Below are 25,250 nucleotides of genomic sequence, written 5' to 3'. Positions count from 1 at the left end.
ACATAAAAACAGGTTGACAATAATTTTTATTTTTATGATTTATTAAATTATTTTTTTAACAAATTAAAACTAATTTTATTATTTTATATAATATAATATATTGTATAAAAAAGATTAACTTTGATGAACCGCCAAAGTTAGTTTTTTGTTTGTTTCATTCTTTAAATCTAATTATAATTAGATGTATATTATTTTTTATTTAAAATTAAATAAATATTTCAAAAAAAAAAAAAAAAAACACAAAATCTAAACCAAATCTTGGCTTCTAATCTAAACTAATTAAAACAAAATAAAATTGACTAAAATATTTAAATAAATTTAATAACCCCCCTCAACTCATCAAAACAAAAACGGTATTTTTTATTAAAAAACCACGTTGTTTTCTGACTGAATACTTTTTTTTTGCATATAAATATTTTTGTTTCTAACAAATATTAATGTTTTGTTATTGAAACAAAATATCTACAAAAAAAGAAATACATTTTAGTTTATTTATAATTTATGCAAGATAAAAAATGTATTTATTTTTTTCTTCAAAATTTTAAGTCCATAATAAAAGAAGTGAAAAAAAAACGAAGACAAGACTTAATAATAATAGAAAAACCCAAAACGTATTTAGTGACGTCTATGTAAATCAATCCCTGACATTATAATCTGAATAAAAAAAGAAACAAAATAAATATTAGCGAAATAGAAATTAATTAAATAAATTTCTCAAAAATATGTGTGTGGAACTAGTTCCATAGATGATTTCAAGGGGTGTTGGAGTATTTGGATATTTGTGGGACAACGAAATTTTTATAACTTAAGAACAGGCTTTAATTGTGTGATTATGATCTAAATTAGTTTAACGTGATTGTATTAATAAGTGAGGAATGGGGGTAAGATCACATGGTTAACTGTAGTTGTTATTATAATCCGCTATTTAAGGTGTTTTTTGTAGGCCTATTGGTTTGCAAAGATGTGTTGAACTGAAAGTGGAAATGGATCAGCTAAGTGGAGGTCACACTTCTTTTGTCAGAAAAAAATTAAGTATACTATAGGGCAGAGGAGTGTGGGAGACGAACGAACGAACGAACGAACTGAACGAACGAACGAACGAACCGAACGAACGAACTATACGAACGAACGAACGAAACGAACGAACGAACGAACGAACGAACGAACGAACTAACGAACGAACGAACGAACGAAGACGAACGAAACGAACGACTAACGAACGAAGAACGATACGAACGAACGAAGAACGAACGAACGAACGAACGAACGAACGAACGAACGAAGAACGAACGAAACGAACGAACGAACGAACGAACGAACGAACGAACGAACGAACGAACGAAGAACGAACGACAACGAACGAACGAACGAACGAAACGAACGAACGAACGAAACAACGAACGAACGAACGAACGAACGAAAAAAACGAACGAACGAACGAACGAACGAACGAACGAACGAACGAACGAACGAACGAACGAACGAACGAAGAAGAACGAAACGAACGAACGAACGAACGAACGAACGAACGAACGAACGAAGAACGAAACAACGAACGAACGAACGAACGAACGACGAACGAACTAACGAACGAACGAAACGAACGAACGAACGAAGAACGAAAACGAACGAACGAACTAAAACGAACGAACGAAAACGAACGAACGAACTAACTAACGAAGAACGAACTAACGAAAACGAACGAACGAACGAACGAACGAACGAACGAACGAACGAACTAACGAACTAACGAACGAACGAACTGAACGAACGAACGAACGAACTAACAACTAACGAACTAACGAACGAAAAACGAACTAACTAACGAACTAACTAACTAACTAAAAAAAACTAACTAACGAACTAACTAACGAACTAAAACTAACTAAAACTAACTAACTAACGAACTAACTAACTAACTAACTAACTAACTAACTAACTAACTAACTAACTAACTAACGAACTAACTAACTAACGAACTAACTAACTAACTAACTAACTAACTAACTAACTAACTAACTAACTAACTAACTAACGAACTAACTAACTAACGAACTAACTAACTAACTAACTAACTAACTAACTAACTAACTAACTAACTAACTAACTAAAACTACAACTAACTAACACTAACTAACTAACTAACTAACTAACTAACTAACTAACTAACTAACTAACTAACTAACAATAACTAACGAACTAACTAACTAACTAACTAACTAACTAACTAACTAACTAACTAACTAACCAATTAACTAACTAACTATCTAAATAGTTAGCTAACTAAGTAACTAACTGACTAGCATAGTCTATAGCCTAGACTGTAGTCTAGTCTATAGTCTAGTATATAGTCTAGTCTATAGTCTAGTCTATATTCTAGTCTATAGTCTAGTCTATAGTCTAGTCTATAGTCTAGTCTATAGTCTAGCCTATAGTCTATATAGATTATAATCTACAATCTGGTATATAGTCGAGTCTACAGTCTAGTCTATTCTACGGTCTAGTCTACAGTCTAGTATATAGTCGAGTCTATAGTCTAGTATATGAATGATGGACTTCACTCAGAGTAATGGACGATTGAATGAAAATGTACAAAAAAGAAGAAGATCTAGTCTAGTATATACTCTAATCTATAGTACGAAAGGTATTAAAATTTCAAACGGTTTATTTTGCCTGAAAAATAGTCCTAGTCCTTTGACACTAGACTTCCCTTAATTTATAACTTTTCATGACTATGTCAACCTACTTTTTCTCAGCATAAATTGAGTATTCTGGTCCAAACCAAACAGTAGCGATTCTGCCATTAATCAAGATTTAAAAGGTTTTTCTTAATTTCTTTTAAATAGTTAAAGAACGAATTGTTTTCGCTTGATACGATGAAAACTTGTTTCGCTTAAGATGTTTATGTTTAAAAACAAAATTTCTGAAATTTAATTAATTTCTTTGTCTTTATTGTTGGGTGTCAAAATTGTTTTTTAAAAGATTAATAATTATGCTCATTAGTAATTAGCATTTTTAAATCGAAACTGTATTTCGATATTTTGCATATTTATTTTTTTGGTTACGGATATTTGTATGTATATAAATTTTTAGTTATTTTTTATACAAATTATTGCATTCTTTGGGATCAAAAAATTAAATGTCTTTACACCATTTCGAGAGGTAATAATAAAAAATTAAAGGGGAAGTATTTGTTTTAAAGTACTAAACTAATCTTCAGATATATTCTATAGACTACCTATAGACTAGACTATAGACTAGATTCAGACTGGACTATTGACTAGACTATATATTAGACTACAGACTAGAATATAGACTAGTCAATAGACTAGACTATAGACTAGACTATAGACTAGACCGTAGACTAGACTGTAGACTAGACTATAGACTAGACTATAGACTAGACTATAAACTAGACTATAGACTAGACTATAGACTAGACTATAGACCAGACTATAAACTAGACTATAGACTAGACTATAGACTAGACTATAGACTAGACTATAGACTAGATTATAGATTAGACTATAGACTAGACTATAGACTAGACTATAGACTAGACTATAGACTAGACTATAGACTAGACTATAGACTAGACTATAGACTAGACTATAGACTAGACTATAGACTAGACTATAGACTAGACTATAGACTAGACTATAGACTAGACTATAGACTAGACTATAGACTAGACTATAGACTAGACTATAGACTAGACTATAGACTAGACTATAGACTAGACTACACGATTAGATTATAGACTAGACTATACTATACTATAGACTAGACTATAGACTAGACTATAGACTAGACTATAGGCTAGACTACACCTAGCGATTAGACTATAGACTAGACTATAGACTAGACTATAGACTAGACTATATACTAGACTATAGACTAGACTATAGAACTAGACTATAGACTAGACTATAGACTAGACTATAGACTAGACTATAGACTAGACTATAGACTAGACTATAGACTAGACTATAGACTAGACTATAGACTAGACTATAGACTAGACTATAGACTAGACTATAGACTAGACTATAGACTAGACTATAGACTAGACTATAGACTAGACTATAGACTAGACTATAGACTAGACTATAGACTAGACTATAGACTAGACTATAGACTAGACTATAGACTAGACTATAGACTAGACTATAGACTAGACTATAGACTAGACTATAGACTAGACTATAGACTAGACTAGACTATAGACTAGACTATAGACTAGACTATAGACTAGACTATAGACTAGACTATAGACTAGACTATAGACTAGACTATAGACTAGACTATAGACTAGACTATAGACTAGACTATAGACTAGACTATAGACTAGACTATAGACTAGACTATAGACTAGACTATAGACTAGACTATAGACTAGACTATAGACTAGACTATAGACTAGACTATAGACTAGACTATAGACTAGACTATAGACTAGACTATAGACTAGACTATAGACTAGACTATAGACTAGATTATAGACTAGACTATAGACTAGACTATAGACTAGACTATAGACTAGACTATAGACTAGACTATAGACTAGACTATAGACTAGACTATAGACTAGACTATAGACTAGACTATAGACTAGACTATAGACTAGACTATAGACTAGACTATAGACTAGACTAGACTATAGACTAGACTATAGACTAGACTATAGACTAGACTATAGACTAGACTATAGACTATAGACTAGACTATAGACAGACTATTTAGACTAGACTATAGACTAGACTATAGACTAGACTAGACTATAGATAGACTAAGACTAGAATAGAATACTAGACTATAGACTAACTATAGACTAGACATGACTAGACTATAGACTAGACTATATGACTAGAATAAGACTAGACTATAGACTAGACTATAGACTAGAATATAGACTAGACTATAGACTAGACTATAGATAGACTATAGACTAGACTATAGACTAGACTATAGACTAGACTATAGACTAGACTATAGACAGACTATTAGACTTAGACTATAGACTAGAACTATAGACTAGGACTATAGAATATACTATAGACTAGACTATAGACTAGACTATAGACAGCACTATAGACTAGACTATAGACTAGACTATAGACTAGACTATAGACTAGAATAAAGACTAGACTATAGACTAGACTATAGACTAGACTTAGACTAGACTATCGCCCTAGACTATAGACTAGACTACTAGGATAGACTATAGACTGACTACAGACTAGACTTGTCTAGCTATAGACTAGGACTATAGACTAGACTGACTAGACTATAGACTGACCAGACTAGAGACTAGATTATAGACTTAGACCCTATAGACTAGACTATAGACTAGACTATAGACTAGACTATAGACTAGACTATACTATAGACTAGACTATAGACTAGACTATAGACTAGACTATAGACCCATCTATAGACTAGATGATAGAATGAACTTTAGAATAGACTAAACTATAGAATAGACTATAGAGAAGACATTTTATAAATTAGAAAAAGTACAGCGGTATTTTTTGATATCAAAATGTACGGTAAAAGGTACCAATGTACTGACTCTATGCTTGATTTGTAGTATAAATTTTAATAATAAAAAGGTATAGATTTGTGTTAAATTTTTTGCGAATGAAACAAAATTTTTTAAAAATAAATCTGAGTTTATCCCACAATAACATCTTCATAAATAACATTTTTTTTTTCAACTTAAAAATTACAAACACAAAATGAATGTGAAAAAAAAAAAAGTTAAAAATAATAATACAATTCATAATCAAGATCATTAAATTAACAAAAAAAAATCAAGCACTATTCGTTAAACAATTGATGTGCTCTGTCATCATATAAAAACAATTTTGAATCTACAAAATGACGAATATTGAAAACTTTAAAAATAACAAAACTTAACTCCTTAAAAAACTGAAAGAAAAGAAATTAAACAATTACTTTTAATACAAAAATAATAACAATGAAATTCTTTTTCTTTAAAAAGTCATTAGTTGGCAAAATTAAAAATAGTTTTTGTACTTTAAAATCTTTTTAAAAAATAACTTTTTTTTTTTTTGTTAATTTACTCATTAAACATTTCTAAAATGCTTAATGATGTATAATTTATTTATAATTTATGTTTCGTCTTCTCTTTTTATTCACTTTAAATAATGGAAATTTTTTAGCGGATGTTTGCTTTAAATTTAAAGAAGTGTCAAAATGTCCCAGAGCTATTAATGACTGGCTGGCTGGTTGGTCTAAAGTAATTTAGTGCGGTTAGAATCATAAATAAAAATATATTTGGAAGAAACAAAATAAAAATGATTTATTCAAATTAAATTGTGTTTTAAACTCAACTAATTTGGGTAATAAAGGCTTGAAATAGCAATAGCATACTTTTAGGTTAAACAAAAAAATTACCCAGTTGGAAATTTTCTCAACTGACTAGTGGAATGGAGGGCCACTAAACTGGAAGTAGAGCTGAATTAAACTAGAACTAAACTCAAACTGAACTAGAACTGAACCAGAACTGGAGTAAAATTGATGTAGGACTGAACTAGAACTGGAGTAGAACAGAACTAGAACCGAACTAAAATTGAACTTAACTACAACCGAACTAGAACTGAACTAGAACTGAACTAGAACTGAACTAGAACTGAACTAGAACTGAACTAGAACTGAACTAGAACTGAACTAGAACTAAACTAGAAATAATCTAGAACTGAACTAGAACTGAACTGGAACTGACCTAGAACTGAACTAGAACTGAACTAGAACTGAACTAGAACTGAACTAGAACTGAACTAGAAATGAACTAGAACTGAACTAGAACTGAACTATAACTGAACTAGAACTGAACAAAAACTGAACTAGAACTGAACTAGAACTGAACTAGAACTAAACTAGAACTGAACTAGAACTGAACTAGAACTGAACTAGAACTGAACTAGAACTGAACTAGAACTGAACTAGAACTGAAATAGAACTGAAATAGAACTGAAATAGAACTGAACTAGAACTGAACTAGAACTGAACTAGAACTGAACTAGAACTAAAGTAGATTTCAACTAGAACTGAACTAGAACTAAACTAGAACTAAACTAGAACTGAACTAGAACTGAACTAGAACTGAACTAGAACTGAACTAGAACTGAACTAGAACTGAACTAGAACTGAACTAGAACTGAACTAGAACTGAACAAAAACTGAACTAGAACTGAACTAGAACTGAACATGAACTGAACTAGAACTGAACTAGAACTGAACTAGAACTAAACTAGAACTGAACTAGAACTGAACTAGAACTGAACTAGAACTGAAATAGAACTGAACTAGAACTGAACTAGAACTGAACTAGAACTGAACTAGAACTGAACTAGAACTGAACTAGAACTGAACTAGAACTGAACTGAACTAGAAATGAGGTAGAATTGAACTAGAACTGAACAAGAACTGAATTAGAACTGAACATGAACTGAACTAGAACTGAACTAGAACTGAACTAGAACTGAACTAGAACTGAACTAGAACTGAACTAGAACTGAACTAGAACTGAACTAGAACTGAACTAGAACTAAACTAGAACTGAACTAGAACTGAACTAGAACTGAACTAGAACTGAACTAGAACTGAACTAGAACTAAAGTAGATTTCAACTAGAACTGAACTAGAACTAAACTAGAACTGAACTAGAACTAGAACTGAACTAGAACTGAACTAGAATTGAACTAGAACTGAACTAGAACTGAACTAGAACTGAACTAGAACTGAACTGGAACTGAACTATAACTAAACTAGAACTGAAATAAAACTAAACTAGAACTGAACTAGAACTGAACTAGATCTGAACTAGATCTGAACTAGAACTGAACTAGAACTGAACTAGAACTAAACTAGAACTGAACTAGAACTGAACTAAAACTGAACTAGAACTGAACTAGATCTGAACTAGAACTGAACTAGAACTGAACTAGAACTGAACTAGAACTGAACTAGAACTGAACTAGAACTGAACTAGAACTGAACTAGAACTGAACTAGAACTGAACTAGAACTGAACTAGAACTGAACTAGAACTGAACTAGAACTGAATTAGAACTGAACTAGAACTGAACTAGAACTGAACTAGAACTGAACTAGAACTGAATTAGAACAGAACTAGAACTGAATTAGAACTGAACTAGAACTGAACTAGAACTGAACTAGAACTGAACTAGAACTGAACTAGAACTGAACTAGAACTGAACTAGAACTGAACTAGAACTGAACTAGAACTGAACTGAACTAGAACTGAACTAGAATTGAACTAGAACTGAACTAGAACTAAACTAGAACTGAACTAGAACTGAACTAGAACTGAACTAGAACTGAACTAGAACTGAACTAGAACTGAATTAGAACTGAACTAGAACTGAACTAGAACTGAACTAGAACTGAACTAGAACTGAACTAGAACTGAACTAGAACTGAACTAGAACTGAACTAGAACTGAACTAGAACTGAACTAGAACTGAACTAGAACTGAACTAGAACTGAATTAGAACTGAACTAGAACTGAACTAGAACTGAACTAGAACTGAACTAGAACTGAACTAGAACTGAACTAGAACTGAACTAGAACTGAACTAGAACTGAACTGAACTAGAACTGAACTAGAACTGAACTAGAATTGAACTAGAACTGAACTAGAACTAAACTAGAACTGAACTAGAACTGAACTAAAACTGAACTAGAACTGAACTAGAACTGAACTAGAACTGATCTAGAACTGAACTAGAACTGAACTAGAACAGAACTAGAACTAAACTAGATTTCAACTAGAACTGAACTGGAACTGAATTAAAACTAAATTAGAATTGAACTAGAACTGAACTAAACTAGAACTGATCTGGAACTGAACTAGAACTAATCTAGAACTGAGCTAGAACTGAACTAGAACTGAACTAGAACTGAACTAGAACTGAACTAGAACTGAACTAGAACTGAACTAGAACTGAACTAGAACTGAATTAGAACTAAACTAGAACTGAACTAGAACTGAAATAGAACTGAACAAGAACTGAATTAGAAATGAAGTAGAAATGAACTAGAACTGAAATAGATCTGAACCAGAACTCAACTAGAACTGAAATAGAACTAAAACTGAACAGAAATTAAACGTTAAATTAAAACATTAAATTAAACTTGCAGAGTTTGGAGCACAAAGTTTCCGAGTAAATTCCAGGATATTCCACTAATTAATAAACTGTTTTTATTTGTTCAAATAAATTAACTTTATTTTTAGAAAAGAAGGAAACTTAAACTAAAGTTATAAAAAGAAAATGTCAAAATTAGTTAAAGGATATTTAAAATTTTACATTGTAAATGATTTTCATGAAAAAAAAAACTTATTTCTGTAATTATTTTAAATACCAGCTTTATATTTTATTTGGTACGACACTATTATACAGAGAAAATGCAATTTTCTTCGAATTAAGAAATACAACCATAAAAATACTTAAAAAGGAAAAGAAATTTAAGATTGAAAGAAAAATAAAAATAATAAGAAGATTTCACTAAACTTAAAAACAAACTAAATTAATACGGGGTTTTTTAAAGCTATGTAAAGAAAAATGTACAACAAGTTTATATGAATAAACATATAATTTTAAATTTAAGTATTTAAAGGGGATACTTGCATAAAGTTTTTAACAATTTACTTAAAAAACTAACGATATACTTTTTCATTTCAATGAAAATGAAAAAAAGGATGAGCAATAGGAGGGGGGAGTGATGAAATAATGATGTTAATGGTGGATATAGTAAAGGTCTTAAATGTTTAAAAAAATAACTTTGATTTTACTAATGAGGTGTTTTTGTTTTAGCTTGTACTAAATGTATATAGTTTGTTCTTTATTAAAACTAACAGCCATGAGAGACAACGTAAAACCGAGCCAAATTAATGTTGTTGTTAATATTTCTTAAGTTGCTCATATGTCATAAAGAATATAACATTCCAGGGTCCCATACGCACCCAAGTGGGTATGAAACCTTTATATAAAGCCAATAAACCCTCATTTCGTACAGTCTGTAAAAGAAAAATAAATTGTTTAGTTTAGATGAGAACGATAAGATTATGCTTGTTTACCTGTATGGCACAATCTAAACTACCCGTATAGATTTTCGTAGATGTTGCTGCGGTAGCCATTCCATTAACTACCGTAACATGTCGTTGATTCATAAGGCGGGTACGTATCACATCAATAGGCGTAGAGGCAATAGCACTGCCTAAACTGGCTATAAAACTAGAGCTAACAAAAGAGAACCCCCAGCATTATAACTCATACAAAATAGTTTAAACTTTCCTTTAAAACTTACATAAAATGATTGGTCATATGATCACCAAAATATTCCATTAATTGTAGTTTACAAAAATCATAAACCGGTAATTCCACCGAAGCTATGACTACTGCTCTCTGGGCAGTAGGACCTACTCCCCGCCACAGTCCCTTAACACCTTCTAATTTATATATATCATGAAAACAGGACCAAACACTTTTCTGCATTGTACCCTTCCCATGCACTTGCATGCGTACCTTCAATACATCGGTGGGATTTGCTATGGCCGATGATATCGCTCCGGCGGCCGCTGCACACAATACATTACCCCATACTCTTTCTGTCCCCGTATCGGGATCGATAAGAAGACCATGTTCACTTACAATACTTTTAAGTGTGTAGTAGGTGCCAAATTTAATAGTGCCATAAGTGGCTTGTCTTAATACTGCCGGCCAAATTCTAAACAAATTTAGATTATCCAAAATAGAAGCAAGACAACAAAGAAATTTAAAAACAAACAAATATCAAACAAATCAGATGTTATTGACATTTTTGAGGAGAGCGATATAAAATGGCAATGACTATGACTGTGTAATTGGTCACGTTTTTGTGGGGTGATATAGAAGCATGTATGGAGAAATACCACCTTATCTAAGGCAGAGCTGTCAAACACTTATCAATAAGTGGTAGAAATTTTAGATTTTTGATAAATAAACGATAAGTCTTTAGTAGACTTACGTTTCCCAGAAGGTTCTCTGAACTAAAAATAAACTAGAACTGAACTAGAACCGAACTAGAAATGAACTAGAGCTGAACTAGAATTAAACTAGAACTGAAATAGAACTAAACTGAATTAGAACTGAACTAGAACTAACCTCGAACTAAACAAGAACTGACCTAAACTGAACTGAATTAGAACTGAACTAGAATTGAACTAGAACTGAACTAGAACTGAACTAGAACTGAACTAGAACTGAACTAGAACTGAACTAGAACTGAACTAGAAATGAACTATAACTAAACTAGAACTGAACCAGAACTAAACTAGAACTGAACTAGAAATGAACTAGAACTGAACTAGAACTGAACTAGAACTGAACCAGAACTGAACTAGAACTGAACTAGAACTGAACTAGAACTGAACTAGAACTGAACTAGAACTGAACTAGAACTGAACTAGAACCGAACTAGAACTGAACTAGAACTGAACTAGAACTGAACTAGAACTGAATTAGAACTGAACTAGAACTGAACTAGAACTGAACTAGAACTGAAATAGAACTGAACTAGAACTGAACTAGAACTGAACTAGAACTGAACTAGAACTGAACTAGAACTGAACTAGAACTGAACTAGAACTGAACTAGAACTGAACTAGAACTGAACTAGAACTGAACTAAAACTGAACTAGAACTGAACTAGAACTGAACTAGAACTGAACTAAAAAATCTATTTGTTTAAAGTTTTCCGTGTCCAATTATCCCCATCCCTGCTAAAGATTTACTTTATCAAAATAAATATATATATATTTATTTGTATATATACAAAAAATGTCTAGCATATTTGTTGTTCTAAAAATAATCTCCTTCGTATTATACCTTCGAAGAAAAAAAAAACAACAAAATGAATTAAAAATATTAAAGTAAATATTTCAACAATATTTATTGAACAATATTGTAACAGTCATTCACATTAATAAATAATGATTAAATATTCATTAAGTAAACTAATTATCATGATATAATTGTAATGATAATTGGTAGTTTTAAAACTTGTGAATATAAAATTGTAAATTATCTTTAAATTACTAAGAAATAGTTACAGCAGCATGCGCTGTAATTAAAAATGTGATAGAAGTATAAGCAACAATGGCGACGATAAAACTTTTTATAGTGGTAGCAAAAGTTAAAATATTTTAGTATAAAATTGACACTTTTTTCCACTGAATTAATTTTTCTAATAATTTCACTTCAGTTCTTTTGCTCTAAATATATTTCAACAAAAAATTACTTTATTTCAAATATTATTAAACTAGTTTTCACCAGTTTTTCCAAAAACAGTAATTTTAATTAAATGTCCGGTGATTAGAAATGTTAAAGTCAAATACAATAAAAATTATGTTAATAAAAATAACAACAACTTATCTAAATTAAAAACATTAATTACTCCCAACTAAAAGTGGTGGTGATTTATGATTTTGTTAAAAAAAAAATATTTTAGGAAAAATACTAAAGAAAAAGCTTTGTGTTGTTACTACCAAGTATGACACATTTTAAATATTTTAAATTTAAATTATCTTCAAGATTAGGCCCTTAATCTCTCGAGCAAATACCAAAGTCTATTAGCAAAAAGACACGTAATTTTTGTTCTTTAAACATTAGCTGTGTATGTTAGTATTTACTTGTTCTGTTCTGTATTTAATATATATATTTTTTTAATTTTTATTTTCATTAAATATCTTTTACAGCCATCAAATTTGTTATCTATCCCTAACAATAAACAGTTTATATGTACCTAGAAATATAGTCTACATTGTATATTATTATAATTTTTTGTTGAACAAAAACGTGAATAAATCATGTGAGTCATTTCATAATTGTCTTTTGTGTCTGAGAGTCTGAAAGATTGAATTTTGAGGGGAAGTACCAAATGATCAGTTTTTGTAGAACTGAACTAGGATTGAACTAGAACTGAACTAGAGTTCAACTAGATCTGAACCAAACTAGAGCTCAACTAGAACTGAACTAAAATTGAACTCGAACTAAACTAGAACTGAACTAAAAATGAACTAGAATATAACTAGAACTGAACTATAACTGACATAGATCTAAAGTAGAGTTCAACTAGAATTGAACTAAAACTGAACTAGAGCTGAACTAGAACTAAACTAGAACTGAACTAGAACTGAACTAGAACTGAACTAGAACTGAACTAGAACTGAACTAGAACTGAACTAGAACTGAACTAGAACTGAACTAGAACTGAACTAGAACTGAACTAGAACTGAACTAGAACTAGAACTGAACTAGAACTGAACTAGAACTGAACTAGAACTGAACTAGAACTGAACTAGAATGAACTAGAACTGAACTAGAACTGAACTAGAACTGAACTAGAACTGAACTAGAACTAGAACTGAACTAGAACTGAACTAGAACTGAACTAGTACTGAACTAGAACTACACTAGAACTAAACTAGAACTGAACTAGGACTAAACTAAAACTGAACTAGAGCTGAACCAGAACTGAACTAGAGCTAAAACTGAACTGAACTAGAACTGAACTAGAACTAAACTAGAACTGAACTAGAACTGCACTAGAATTGAACTACAACTGAACTGAACAAATGCTAAGATATTTGTATGTAGAAAGATAACACATCAACAAAAAACCACCTGTTAAGAATCACTGTCAATCATGCAAATAATGATGATAGATGTACCTAAATTAAACAAATCTTTTACTTACCCCGAATACAATGCCCTCGGACCCTCTTCTTTGGTAATTTTTATAAATGCATCCGTCATGCCACGATATCGCAGTTGTGCAAATGCTTGATCAATTTTTTGACCTTGAATCTGGAGGCGGGTTTTTGTGGTATCAATTGGAAAAGTGCCTAATAAAATGAAATTAGAAAACAAAAAAAAAAAAAAAAAAAGATTATTAAAATAACAACTACACAATCTTCGTCAGAAACACAAGCATGTAAACAAATACAGTTTTTAATAAAAACAATAAAGAAAAAAGTTTATGAAGAAAATAACATGACTCTGGCGTAAATAAATAAAACAAACAAAAAAAAAAAAACTTAAACGATAAGACGGACCCCACTATTGCACACGCGAGATACTTGAAAACATCAGAATCGCATCAGAGGGAAATAGAAATTTGCACACACTTTGTTACAAACACCAAGTATTTATTCTGTTCTATACATACTACACATGGGCAGTAGAATAAAATAAACCTCCTCACCAGACCGTTATACACAATTTCCTTTAAAGTCAGCCCCCCAACGTAGTCGACAACGAGTTCAGAAAAGTTGTCTATATGATGATAATAAATAATCTGTTGTTTATTTATTGTTTTTATTTAATTTCAATAATTGCAATTGTTATTGCGTCATGTGTTTTTCTATTCATTATTCCTTTTATATTCACAAACATGTTTGTTTTCTTTGAGATGGAATTTTTTATTTTCTAAAATTTACCAAATTCTGCTGTAATTGATGCCAAACCACCATAAATAAAAGGTCGTATATCACGTTTATCCAAATTTTGTTTCATTTCGTTTATTATTTTTTAAAAACTTCGTTAGTCGTTTTTTATTTTTTGTATATTTATTTTATATTTTCTATAAATTTTCTTTTATAATTTGTAGCAGCAAAAAAAAATCACTCTAAATTCTATTACGCGAGGTTAGATTATCGTTTTTTGCAAATGTTTTTTTCTTCTCAGAATATATTGTTCTAACAGCTGTGAGAGAGAAATGTCAAAATCGCAGCTGTTCGAAATTAGTGTTGCCAGAAGAATTGTTTATTTATAAGTAATCAGTAGGGTTCTATAGTTAAAACGAAAAGTCGACTTTTCGACTTTTTTCATTTAGTTAAAAGTCGACGCACATAAAGAAAACAACCCGACGAAAATAAAACAAACCGTTACAGCTGTTTTATCAAAATAAACATTTTTTTTGGTGTGGTGAGTTATTTTTGTTTACAAATATGTGTTTCTGCACGTGGAAAAGACGCAAAAACTCGTTTTCATTATTTACATTTTCAATATGTGTTTATGCACGTGGAAAAGATTCAAAAAAATTGATTTTCATGATTTACTTTAAAAAAAATATTTTTGATCAATTAAAATATGTATATAAATGTGGAAAGGAACAAATCTGATAAAATATAAATATATTTGGGATTATATCGTTACAGAATGCCTTTTAATAAAAAAACATTCAAAAAATTTTACTATAGCCGTATATATAAAATGATATATAAGTGCTATCGGACGATCTTGTGCACGATAAAAACCTATATAGAACTTTAAGTTGGAAGTGTAGAAATCAAATGGCATACATTTTTTTCCGGATTTCATCGTTCTAGGGCGTGTACTACAACAACAAACTTTTTTTTTACAAAAAATGTTACTATAGCCGTATATATAAAATGATATATAAGTGCTATCGGACGATCTTGTGCACGATAAAAACCTATATAGAACTTTAAGTTGGAAGTGTAGAAATCGGATGGCATACATTTTTTTCCAGATTTCATCGTTCTAGGGTGTGTACTACAACAACAAACTTTTTTTTTACAAAAAATGTTACTATGGCCGTATATATAAAATGATATATAAGTGCTATCGGACGATCTTGTGCACGATAAAAACCTATATAGAACTTTAAGTTGGAAGTGTAGAAATCGGATGGCATACATTTTTTCCGGATTTCATCGTTCTAGGGTGTGTACTACAACAACAAACTTTTTTTTACAAAAAATGTTACTATGGCCGTATATATAAAATTATATATAACTGCTATCGGACGATCTTGTTCACGATAAAAACCTATATAGAACTTTAAGTTGGAAGTGTAGACATCGGATGACATATATTTTTTTCCAGATTTCATCGTTCTAGGGTGTGTACTAAAACAACAAACTTTTTTTTACAAATAAAATTATATATAAAATTATATATAACTGCTATCGGACGATCTTGCGCACGATAAAAACCTATATAGAACTTTAAGTTGGAAGTGTAGGAAACAGATGGCATACATTTTTTTGTAGATTTCATCGTTCTAGGGTGTGTACTACAACAACAAACTTTTTTTTTTAAAAATGTTACTATAGCCGTATATATAAAATGATATATAACTGCTATCGGACGATCTTGTGCACGATAAAAACCTATATAGAACTTTAAGTTGGAAGTGTAGAAATCGGATGGCATACATCTTTTTCCGGATTTCATCGTTCTAGGGTGTGTACTACAACAACAAACTTTTTTTTTACAAAAAATGTTACTATAGCCGTATATATAAAATGATATATAAGTGCTATCGGACGATCATGTGCACGATAGAAACCTATATAGAACTTTAAGTTGGAAGTGTAGAAATCGGATGGCATACATTTTTTTCCGGATTTCATCGTTCTAGGGTGTGTACTACAACAACAACCTTTTTTTTTACAAAAAATGTTATTATGGCCGTATATATAAAATGATATATAAGTGCTATCGGACGATCTTGTGCACGATAAAAACCTATATAGAACTTTAAGTTGGAAGTGTAGAAATCGGATGGCATACATTTTTTTCCGGATTTCATCGTTCTAGGGTGTGTACTACAACAACAAACTTTTTTTTTACAAAAAATGTTATTATGGAAGTATATATAAATTGCTATATAACTGCTATCGGACGATCTTGTGCACGATAAAAACCTATATAGAACTTTAAGTTGGAAGTGTAGAAATCGTATGGCATACATTTTTTCCAGATTTCATCGTTCTAGGGTGTGTACTACAACAACAAACTTTTTTTTACAAAAAATGTTACTATAGCCGTATATATAAAATAATATATAACTGCTATCGGACGATTTTGTGCACGATAAAAACCTATATAGAACTTTAAGTTGGAAGTGTAGAAATCGGATGGCATACATTTTTTTCCGGATTTCATCGTTCTAGGGTGTGTACTACAACAACAAACTTTTTTTTTACAAAAAATGTTACTATAGCCGTATATATAAAATGATATATAAGTGCTATCGGACGATCTTGTGCACGATAGAAACCTTTATAGAACTTTAAGTTGGAAGTGTAGAAATCGGATGGCATACATTTTTTTCCGGATTTCATCGTTCTAGGGTGTGTACTACAACAACAAACTTTTTTTTTACAAAAAATGTTAATATAGCCGTATATATAAAATGATATATAACTGCTATCGGACGATCTTGTGCACGATAAAAACCTATATAGAACTTTAAGTTGGAAGTGTAGAAATCGGATGGCATACATTTTTTTCCAGATTTCATCGTTCTAGGGTTTGTACTACAACAACAAACTTTTTTTTTACAAAAAATGTTAATATAGCCGTATATATAAAATGATATATAAGTGCTATCGGACGATCTTGTGCACGATAGAAACCTATATAGAACTTTAAGTTGGAAGTGTAGAAATCGGATGGCATACATTTTTTTCCGGATTTCATCGTTCTAGGGTGTGTACTACAACAACAAACTTTTTTTTTACAAAAAATGTTACTATAGCCGTATATATAAAATGATATATAAGTGCTATCGGACGATCTTGTGCACGTTAAAAACCTATATAGAACTTTAAGTTGGAAGTGTAGAAATCGGATGGCATACATTTTTTTCCGGATTTCATCGTTCTAGGGTGTGTACTACAACAACAAACTTTTTTTTTACAAAAAATGTTACTATAGCCGTATATATAAAATGATATATAACTGCTATCGGACGATCTTGTGCACGATAGAAACCTATATAGAACTTTAAGTTGGAAGTGTAGAAATCGGATGGCATACATTTTTTTCCAGATTTCATCGTTCTAGGGTGTGTACTACAACAACAAACTTTTTTTTTTTTTTAAATGTTACTATAGCCGTATATATAAAATGATATATAACTGCTATCGGACGATCTTGTGCACGATAAAAACCTATATAGAACTTTAAGTTGGAAGTGTAGAAATCGGATGGCATACATTTTTTTCCGGATTTCATCGTTCTAGGGTGTGTACTACAACAACAAACTTTTTTTTTACAAAAAATGTTACTATAGCCGTATATATAAAATGATATATAACTGCTATCGGACGATCTTGTGCACGATAGAAACCTATATAGAACTTTAAGTTGGAAGTGTAGAAATCGGATGGCATACATTTTTTTCCAGATTTCATCGTTCTAGGGTGTGTACTACAACAACAAACTTTTTTTTTTTTTTAAATGTTACTATAGCCGTATATATAAAATGATATATAACTGCTATCGGACGATCTTGTGCACGATAAAAATCTATATAGAACTTTAAGTTGGAAGTGTAGAAATCGGATGACATACATTTTTTTCCGGATTTCATCGTGCTAGGGTGTGTACTACAACAACAAACTTTTTTTTTACAAAATATTTTATTATGGAAGTATATAGAAAATTATATATAACTGCTATCGGACGATCTTGTGCACGATAAAAACCTATATAGAACTTTAAGTTGGAAATATACAAATCGGATGGCATAATTTGTTTTGTGGATTTCATCGTTCTAGGGTGTGTACTACAGCAACAAACTTTTTTTACAAAAAATTTGACTATATCCGTATATAGAAAATTATATATAACTGCTATCGGAAGATCTTTGCACGATAAAAACATATATAGAACTTTAAGTCGGAAGTGTAGAAATCGGATGGCATAATCTGTTTGAGATTTTAGGTAAGGTCAACTGTGGACCGACCCTTACAAAATTCAACAGATAAATTTTGTTTCATTTAAGCCAGTTATGAGTGGTAGTAATTTCCCGAGGTGGACCTTATATCGGGGATAGGTTAAATTATGGACCGATCCCCTTAAATTTGACAAAACGATGTTGACTCCTTGTTTATGTGGAATTTCTTTGCTATATTGGTATTTTTATTACAATTATTGGAGTTAATATCTTTTTCTGAAGGGGAACTTATATGGGGGTAGGGTCAATTTTAAACCAACCCAGAAAGGTTTTGGATCATATAAATCTTGTAAAATAATTTCCTGGTCCTCATAAAATTTGGCAAAAAGATTTTAGTTCCTATAAAACTTGTTTTTGTCGTTCTTCTTCGCTATACTGGAATATTGAAGCTCAATAATAAACTCCATCAACTAAAAATATTTTGGCAAATATTGGCTAAGATCCTAGTCTATACTTTTATGGATTTTAGACCAATATTTCGGTGTAAAAGTTCCTTGGCTCCCTGATGAGTTTATCGTATACCGATATTGTCCATTTTCAATAACAAACTCAATCTTAGACTGTAATAAGATCCCAGCATATACTTTTATGGATATTAGACCAATATTTCAATGTGTTACAAACGGTGTAAAATGTTCCTTGACTCCCTGATGGGTTGTGTCTTCCAAGTGGTGATTTAGCGATCTTGAAAGTGACGGAACTAATAGGGAATCACATTGTTCGCCGGTCTCTGGTAAAATTTTAGGTTGATAGTCATGCTGCATTTAAAGCATTAATATGTCATAGCTGTATTCTTGCATAGTCGTAGAATGAAGAAAAGATCTAAGTATTATTATGAGACCGTTTACAATAAGGCTGTGTTGGGTACCAGGACCCTGCAATATACACAAATGAGGTATCTGGCGAACTGATACGATGAGGCTCGAATCTTGTCCCATATGAACGGAACAAAAAGTTAAAGCCACCCCTTTTTCATTTTTTAGGTTGATCTCCGGTGGATTCCGTGACTCTTTCAACCAGTCATGGAATATAGAATGAATTGCACATTATATATGGCCATTTTAAAAATACTTGATTCTAATGAAACCGGGATTATTATTGGGGTAGATGGTGTACACCAAGAACACTTGCACTGGCTATAAAACATTATTAAAATACATAAATTTTTCTTAGCACAAAATAAATATGTCTAGTAATTTGTTTTTGTTTCATTTGTTTACGTTTTTACAGAAACTCACCACACAACAATCAAAAACAGCTGTTAGGGTTTGCTGTTTTATCAAAAGGTTGTTTTATTAACGGGTATTAAAAGTCGACTTTTTGCATTTAATAAAAGTTGATTTTTCAACTTTTTTCATTTAATTAAAAGTCGACTTTTAGACTTTTCGACTATAAGTATTTTATAAATAGTCCACTTTTCGACTTTTTCCGACTTTTCGACTTTTTGACTTTTTCCGACTTTTCGATTTTTTTCGACTATTTTTTTACTTTTTTCGAGTTTTTCCGACTATTGTAGAGTTTTTGACTTTTTTTTCCACTTTTTTAAAATTTTAGACTATTTTTGAATTTTTCTACTATTTTCGAGTTTTCGACTTTTTACGACTTTTCGACTTTTTACGACCTTTCGACTTTTTTCGACTTTTTTCGACTTTATTCAACTTTTCGACTTTTTTCGACTTATCGACTTTCAGACTTTTCGACTTTTATTAACAAAGTCTACTTTTCGACTTTTTTCACAGACGATAGTCGAGTTATCGACTTTTTTGGAACAAAATAGTCGCCTTCGACTTTTCGACAAAAAATCTATTGTTCGATTATTCGAAAGTCGATTTGTAGAACCCTACTAATCAGATGAGTTTTTAGTAAAATACGAGATTTTAATTAACCTAACTAACTAACTAACTAACTAACTAACTAACTAACTAACTAACTAACTAACTACACCTAACTAACTAACTAACTAACTAACTAACTAACTAACTAACTAACTACTAACTAACTACCTAACTAACTAACTAACTAACTAACTAACTAACTACTAACTACTAACTAACTACCTAACTAACTAACTAACTAACTAACTAACTAACTAACTAACTAACTAACTAACTAACTAACTAACTAACTAACTACTAACTAACTAACTAACTAACTAACTAACTAACTAACTAACTAACTAACTAACTAACTAACTAACTAACTAACTACTAACTAACTACTAACTAACTAACTAACTAACTAACTAACTAACTAACTACTAACTAACTAACTAACTAACTAACTAACTACTAACTAACTAACTAACTAACTAACTAACTAACTACTAACTAACTAACTAACTAACTAACTAACTAACTAACTACTAACTAACTAACTAACTACTAACTAACTAACTAACTAACTAACTACTAACTAACTAACTAACTAACTAACTAACTAACTAACTAACTAACTACTAACTAACTAACTAACTAACTAACTACTAACTAACTAACTAACTAACTAACTAACTAACTAACTAACTAACTAACTAACTAACTAACTAACTAACTAACTAACTAACTAACTAACTACTAACTAACTAACTAACTAACTAACTAACTAACTAACTAACTAACTAACTAACTAACTAACTACTAACTAACTAACTAACTAACTAACTAACTAACTAACTACTAACTAACTAACTAACTAACTAACTAACTAACTAACTAACTAACTAACTAACTAACTAACTAACTAACTAACTAACTAACTAACCTAACTAACTAACTAACTAACTAACTACTAACTAACTAACTAACTAACTAACTAACTACTAACTAACTAACTAACTAACTAACTAACTAACTAACTAACTAACTAACTAACTAACTAACTAACTAACTAACCTAACTACTAACTAACTAACTAACTAAACTAACTAACTAACTAACTAACTAACTAACTAACTAACTACTAACTAACTAACTAACTAACTAACTACTAACTAACTAACTAACTAACTAACTAACTAACTAACTAACTAACTAACTACTAACTAACTAACTAACTAACTAACTACTAACTAACTACTAACTAACTAACTAACTAACTAACTAACTAACTAACTAACTAACTAACTAACTAACTAACTAACTTAAAAAAAATTTATCAAAATAAAATTAAAATCCTCCAATTGGAGCGATTTCTCTGGCAACACGGCTTGTTTATTCGGTAGAGATCAACGGCGTTAATTTTTTAACGCCGTTGATTTAAGTAACAATAAAATCTGCGGCGCGTATTCAAATACGTTGTTAAAAGACATGTTAAATTGAAGTTTTGAAATATATATTACAGAAATATCACTTTTTGGTTGTAAAGTACTAAATTAATTTTCCACTAGACTATACTAGTCTAATTTAATAACAGAAAAAAAAATTAATAAAGAAACTAAAAAACAAATTGTACTAGTTATTTCACATTACTCACCTTATACTTGTGTTGTTCAAATTACGATATTCTCCCTTTTATATTTCCTTGCACACAAAAACAATATTTCCATTTTGCAACAAATACGTATTTACATTCATTCCCGCCAATTCTTTTTCTTTAACTTATTTTTCATTATTTTTCATATCTATTCCTCTCAAACTTTTTTTCAAACAAATTCTTTCTTTCCTTACTCTTACACTACCCCATTTGATTAACGCTTTCTCATGAATTAACAAAACGAATGGCGCGACAAAAGAAAATCAACGATCGTCGCTCGGCCTAAAAAAATTGCATATTCTTGACAAATTTTAAAACACTTTTTTAAACAAATAATTTAACACTTTTTTATAAACATTTTTCCTTAACGGTATTTATAAACAATATTTAACAAACATATTTAAATATTAACAATTAATTAACGTTTTAGGTTAATTTTAAAAGGACTATTAACACCGAACAACCGAACACTTTAGAAATTTTTAGCAACTAAAGAAGAAGACATTAACTAAAGCATCAAATGGTAATAGAAATTGTCATTGTTGTTGTTATTATTAGTACTCCGTTTAAAGAGCAAATATCTAATAACAACAACAACTGCAATAAGTGATGGATGCCTTTTGTTATTGTTTCATTTCATTAGTTTTCTTAATATTTCTGAAGTGTTCGGTTGCTTAAAGTTAATGGTACTGTTTAAATTAAGCTAAAACGTGAATTAATTGTTAATAATAAAATATTTTTGTTGTATATTATTAAACAAATGTTAATTTATATCGGCATATAAAAATATTTACGGAAAATGTTTATGAAAGTAGTGAAAAAAGTGTTAGAGAATTTAATAAAAAAGAGCAATTTGCCAAAATTGTTAATGTAATTGCTAGATGCTGGTCGTTGTTATTGGTTTCCAGGGCCACTCACAAGCAGCCAAACTCAAAAGGAGGCAATTGTTAGAATTCGGTCGCTTTTTCTTGTTTTCCAAGGCCATTCGTAAGCAGCCAAACACAAAAAGGAGTGTATGAGGGGGTACATCCACATGTATTAGCAAATCATTAATAAGTTGTTGTTATAAAATTATTACAATTATTTAAAGAAGAAATTGTATGTAAGCAATATGTGAGAATAATATCAGCTGTGAAGTATGGAGACAACTACAACAACAACACAAAAAGGTATGTAATCTAAGTACATGTGTACCAGGAAAAATTTAAAATTTGAAATAATACAAACTTAAAACAATAAATAAATGTACCTTTAAGTTATAAAGTACTAATTTACCACTAGAATATAGACTATACACTTGACTGTAGACTAGACTATAGACCAGACTATAAAATAGACTATAGACTAGTATAGACTGGACTGCAGACCCACTATAGACTGGAATATAGACTAGACTGCACACTTGACTTTAGACTAGACTATAGACTAGACTATAGACTATACTATAGACTAGACTATAGACTATACTATAGACTAGACTATAGACTATACTATAGACTAGACTATAGACTAGACTATAGACTAGACTATAGACTAGACTATAGACTAGACTATAGACTAGACTATAGACTAGACTATAGACTAGACTATAGACTATACTATAGACTAGACTATAGACGAGACTATAGACTATACTATAGACTATAGACTAGACTATAGACTAGACCATAGACTAGACTATAGACTAGAATATAGACTAGACTATAGACTAGACTAGACTAGAATATAGACATAGACTATAGACTAGACTAGAGACTAGACTATAGACTAAGACTAGAGACTAGACTATAGACTAGACTATAGACTAGACTATAGACTAGACTATAGACTAGACTATAGACTAGACTATAGACTAGGACTATAGACTAGACTATAGACTAGACTATAGACTAGACTATAGACTAGACTATAGACTAGACTATAGACTAGACTATAGACTAGACTATAGACTAGACTATAGACTAGACTATAGACTAGACTATAGACTAGACTATAGACTAGACTATAGACTAGACTATAGACTAGACTATAGACTAGACTATAGACTAGACTATAGACTAGACTATAGACTAGACTATAGGACTAACTATAGACTAGACTATAGACTAGACTATAGACTAGACTATAGACTAGACTATAGACTAGGACTATAGACCTAGACTATAGAATAGACCTATAGACTAGACTATAGACTAAGACTATAGACTAACTATAGACTAGACTATAGACTAGACTATAGACTAGACTATAGACTAGACTATAGACTAGACTATAGACTAGACTATAGACTAGACTATAGACTAGACTATAGACTAGACTATAGACTAGACTATAGAGACTAGACTAGACTATAGACTAGACTATAGACTAGACTATAGACTAGACTATAGACTAGACTATAGTCTAGTCTATAGACTAGACTATAGACTAGACTATAGACTAGACTATAGACTAGACTATAGACTAGACTATAGACTAGACTATAGACTACACTACAGACTAGACTATAGACTAGACTATAGACTAGACTATAGACTAGACTATAGACTAGACTATAGACTACACTACAGACTAGACTATAGACTAGACTATAGACTAGACTATAGACTAGACTATAGACTAGACTATAGACTACACTACAGACTAGACTATAGACTAGACTATAGACTAGACTATAGACTAGACTATAGACTAGACTATAGACTAGACTATAGACTAGACTATAGACTAGACTATAGACTAGACTATAGACTAGACTATAGACTAGACTATAGACTAGACTATAGACTAGACTATAGACTAGACTATAGACTAGACTATAGACTAGACTATAGACTAGACTATAGACTAGACTATAGACTAGACTATAGACTAGACTATAGACTAGACTATAGACTAGACTATAGACTAGACTATAGACTAGACTATAGACTAGACTATAGACTACACTACAGACTAGACTATAGACTAGACTATAGA

The 25,250-nt window shown here is 30.7% G+C and overlaps 1 protein-coding gene across 3 annotated transcripts; it reads right to left on the bottom strand.

Moving 5' to 3' along the window:
- Window positions 1–9,850: 9,850 nt before the first annotated feature.
- On the bottom strand, window positions 9,851–22,524 carry LOC119613461 (mitochondrial uncoupling protein Bmcp). Of its 3 annotated transcripts, none has more exons than XM_037969476.1 (5): window positions 22,272–22,524; window positions 13,785–13,932; window positions 10,356–10,775; window positions 10,126–10,288; window positions 9,851–10,065 (listed from the first exon to the last, which is right to left on the bottom strand). In XM_037969476.1, the coding sequence occupies exons 2-5, from the start codon at window positions 13,841–13,843 to the stop codon at window positions 9,949–9,951; spliced, it is 759 nt and encodes a 252-aa protein (XP_037825404.1). In that variant the 5' UTR covers window positions 13,844–13,932; window positions 22,272–22,524; the 3' UTR covers window positions 9,851–9,948. The 3 variants fall into 3 exon arrangements, with proteins under 3 accessions (XP_037825404.1, XP_037825403.1, XP_037825405.1); XM_037969475.1 differs by lacking the exon at window positions 22,272–22,524 and adding an exon at window positions 14,527–14,808; XM_037969477.1 differs by lacking the exon at window positions 22,272–22,524 and adding an exon at window positions 14,143–14,269.
- Window positions 22,525–25,250: the final 2,726 nt, after the last annotated feature.

Source organism: Lucilia sericata, unplaced genomic scaffold (assembly GCF_015586225.1).
Source record: "Lucilia sericata isolate MDLA Ls3-8-SP2 unplaced genomic scaffold, ASM1558622v1 Contig002129F_arrow, whole genome shotgun sequence".
Classification (NCBI taxonomy): Eukaryota; Metazoa; Arthropoda; class Insecta; order Diptera; family Calliphoridae; genus Lucilia; species Lucilia sericata.
Note: the sequence above shows the minus strand (reverse complement) of the source record. Positions and strands in the feature narration are given on the sequence as shown.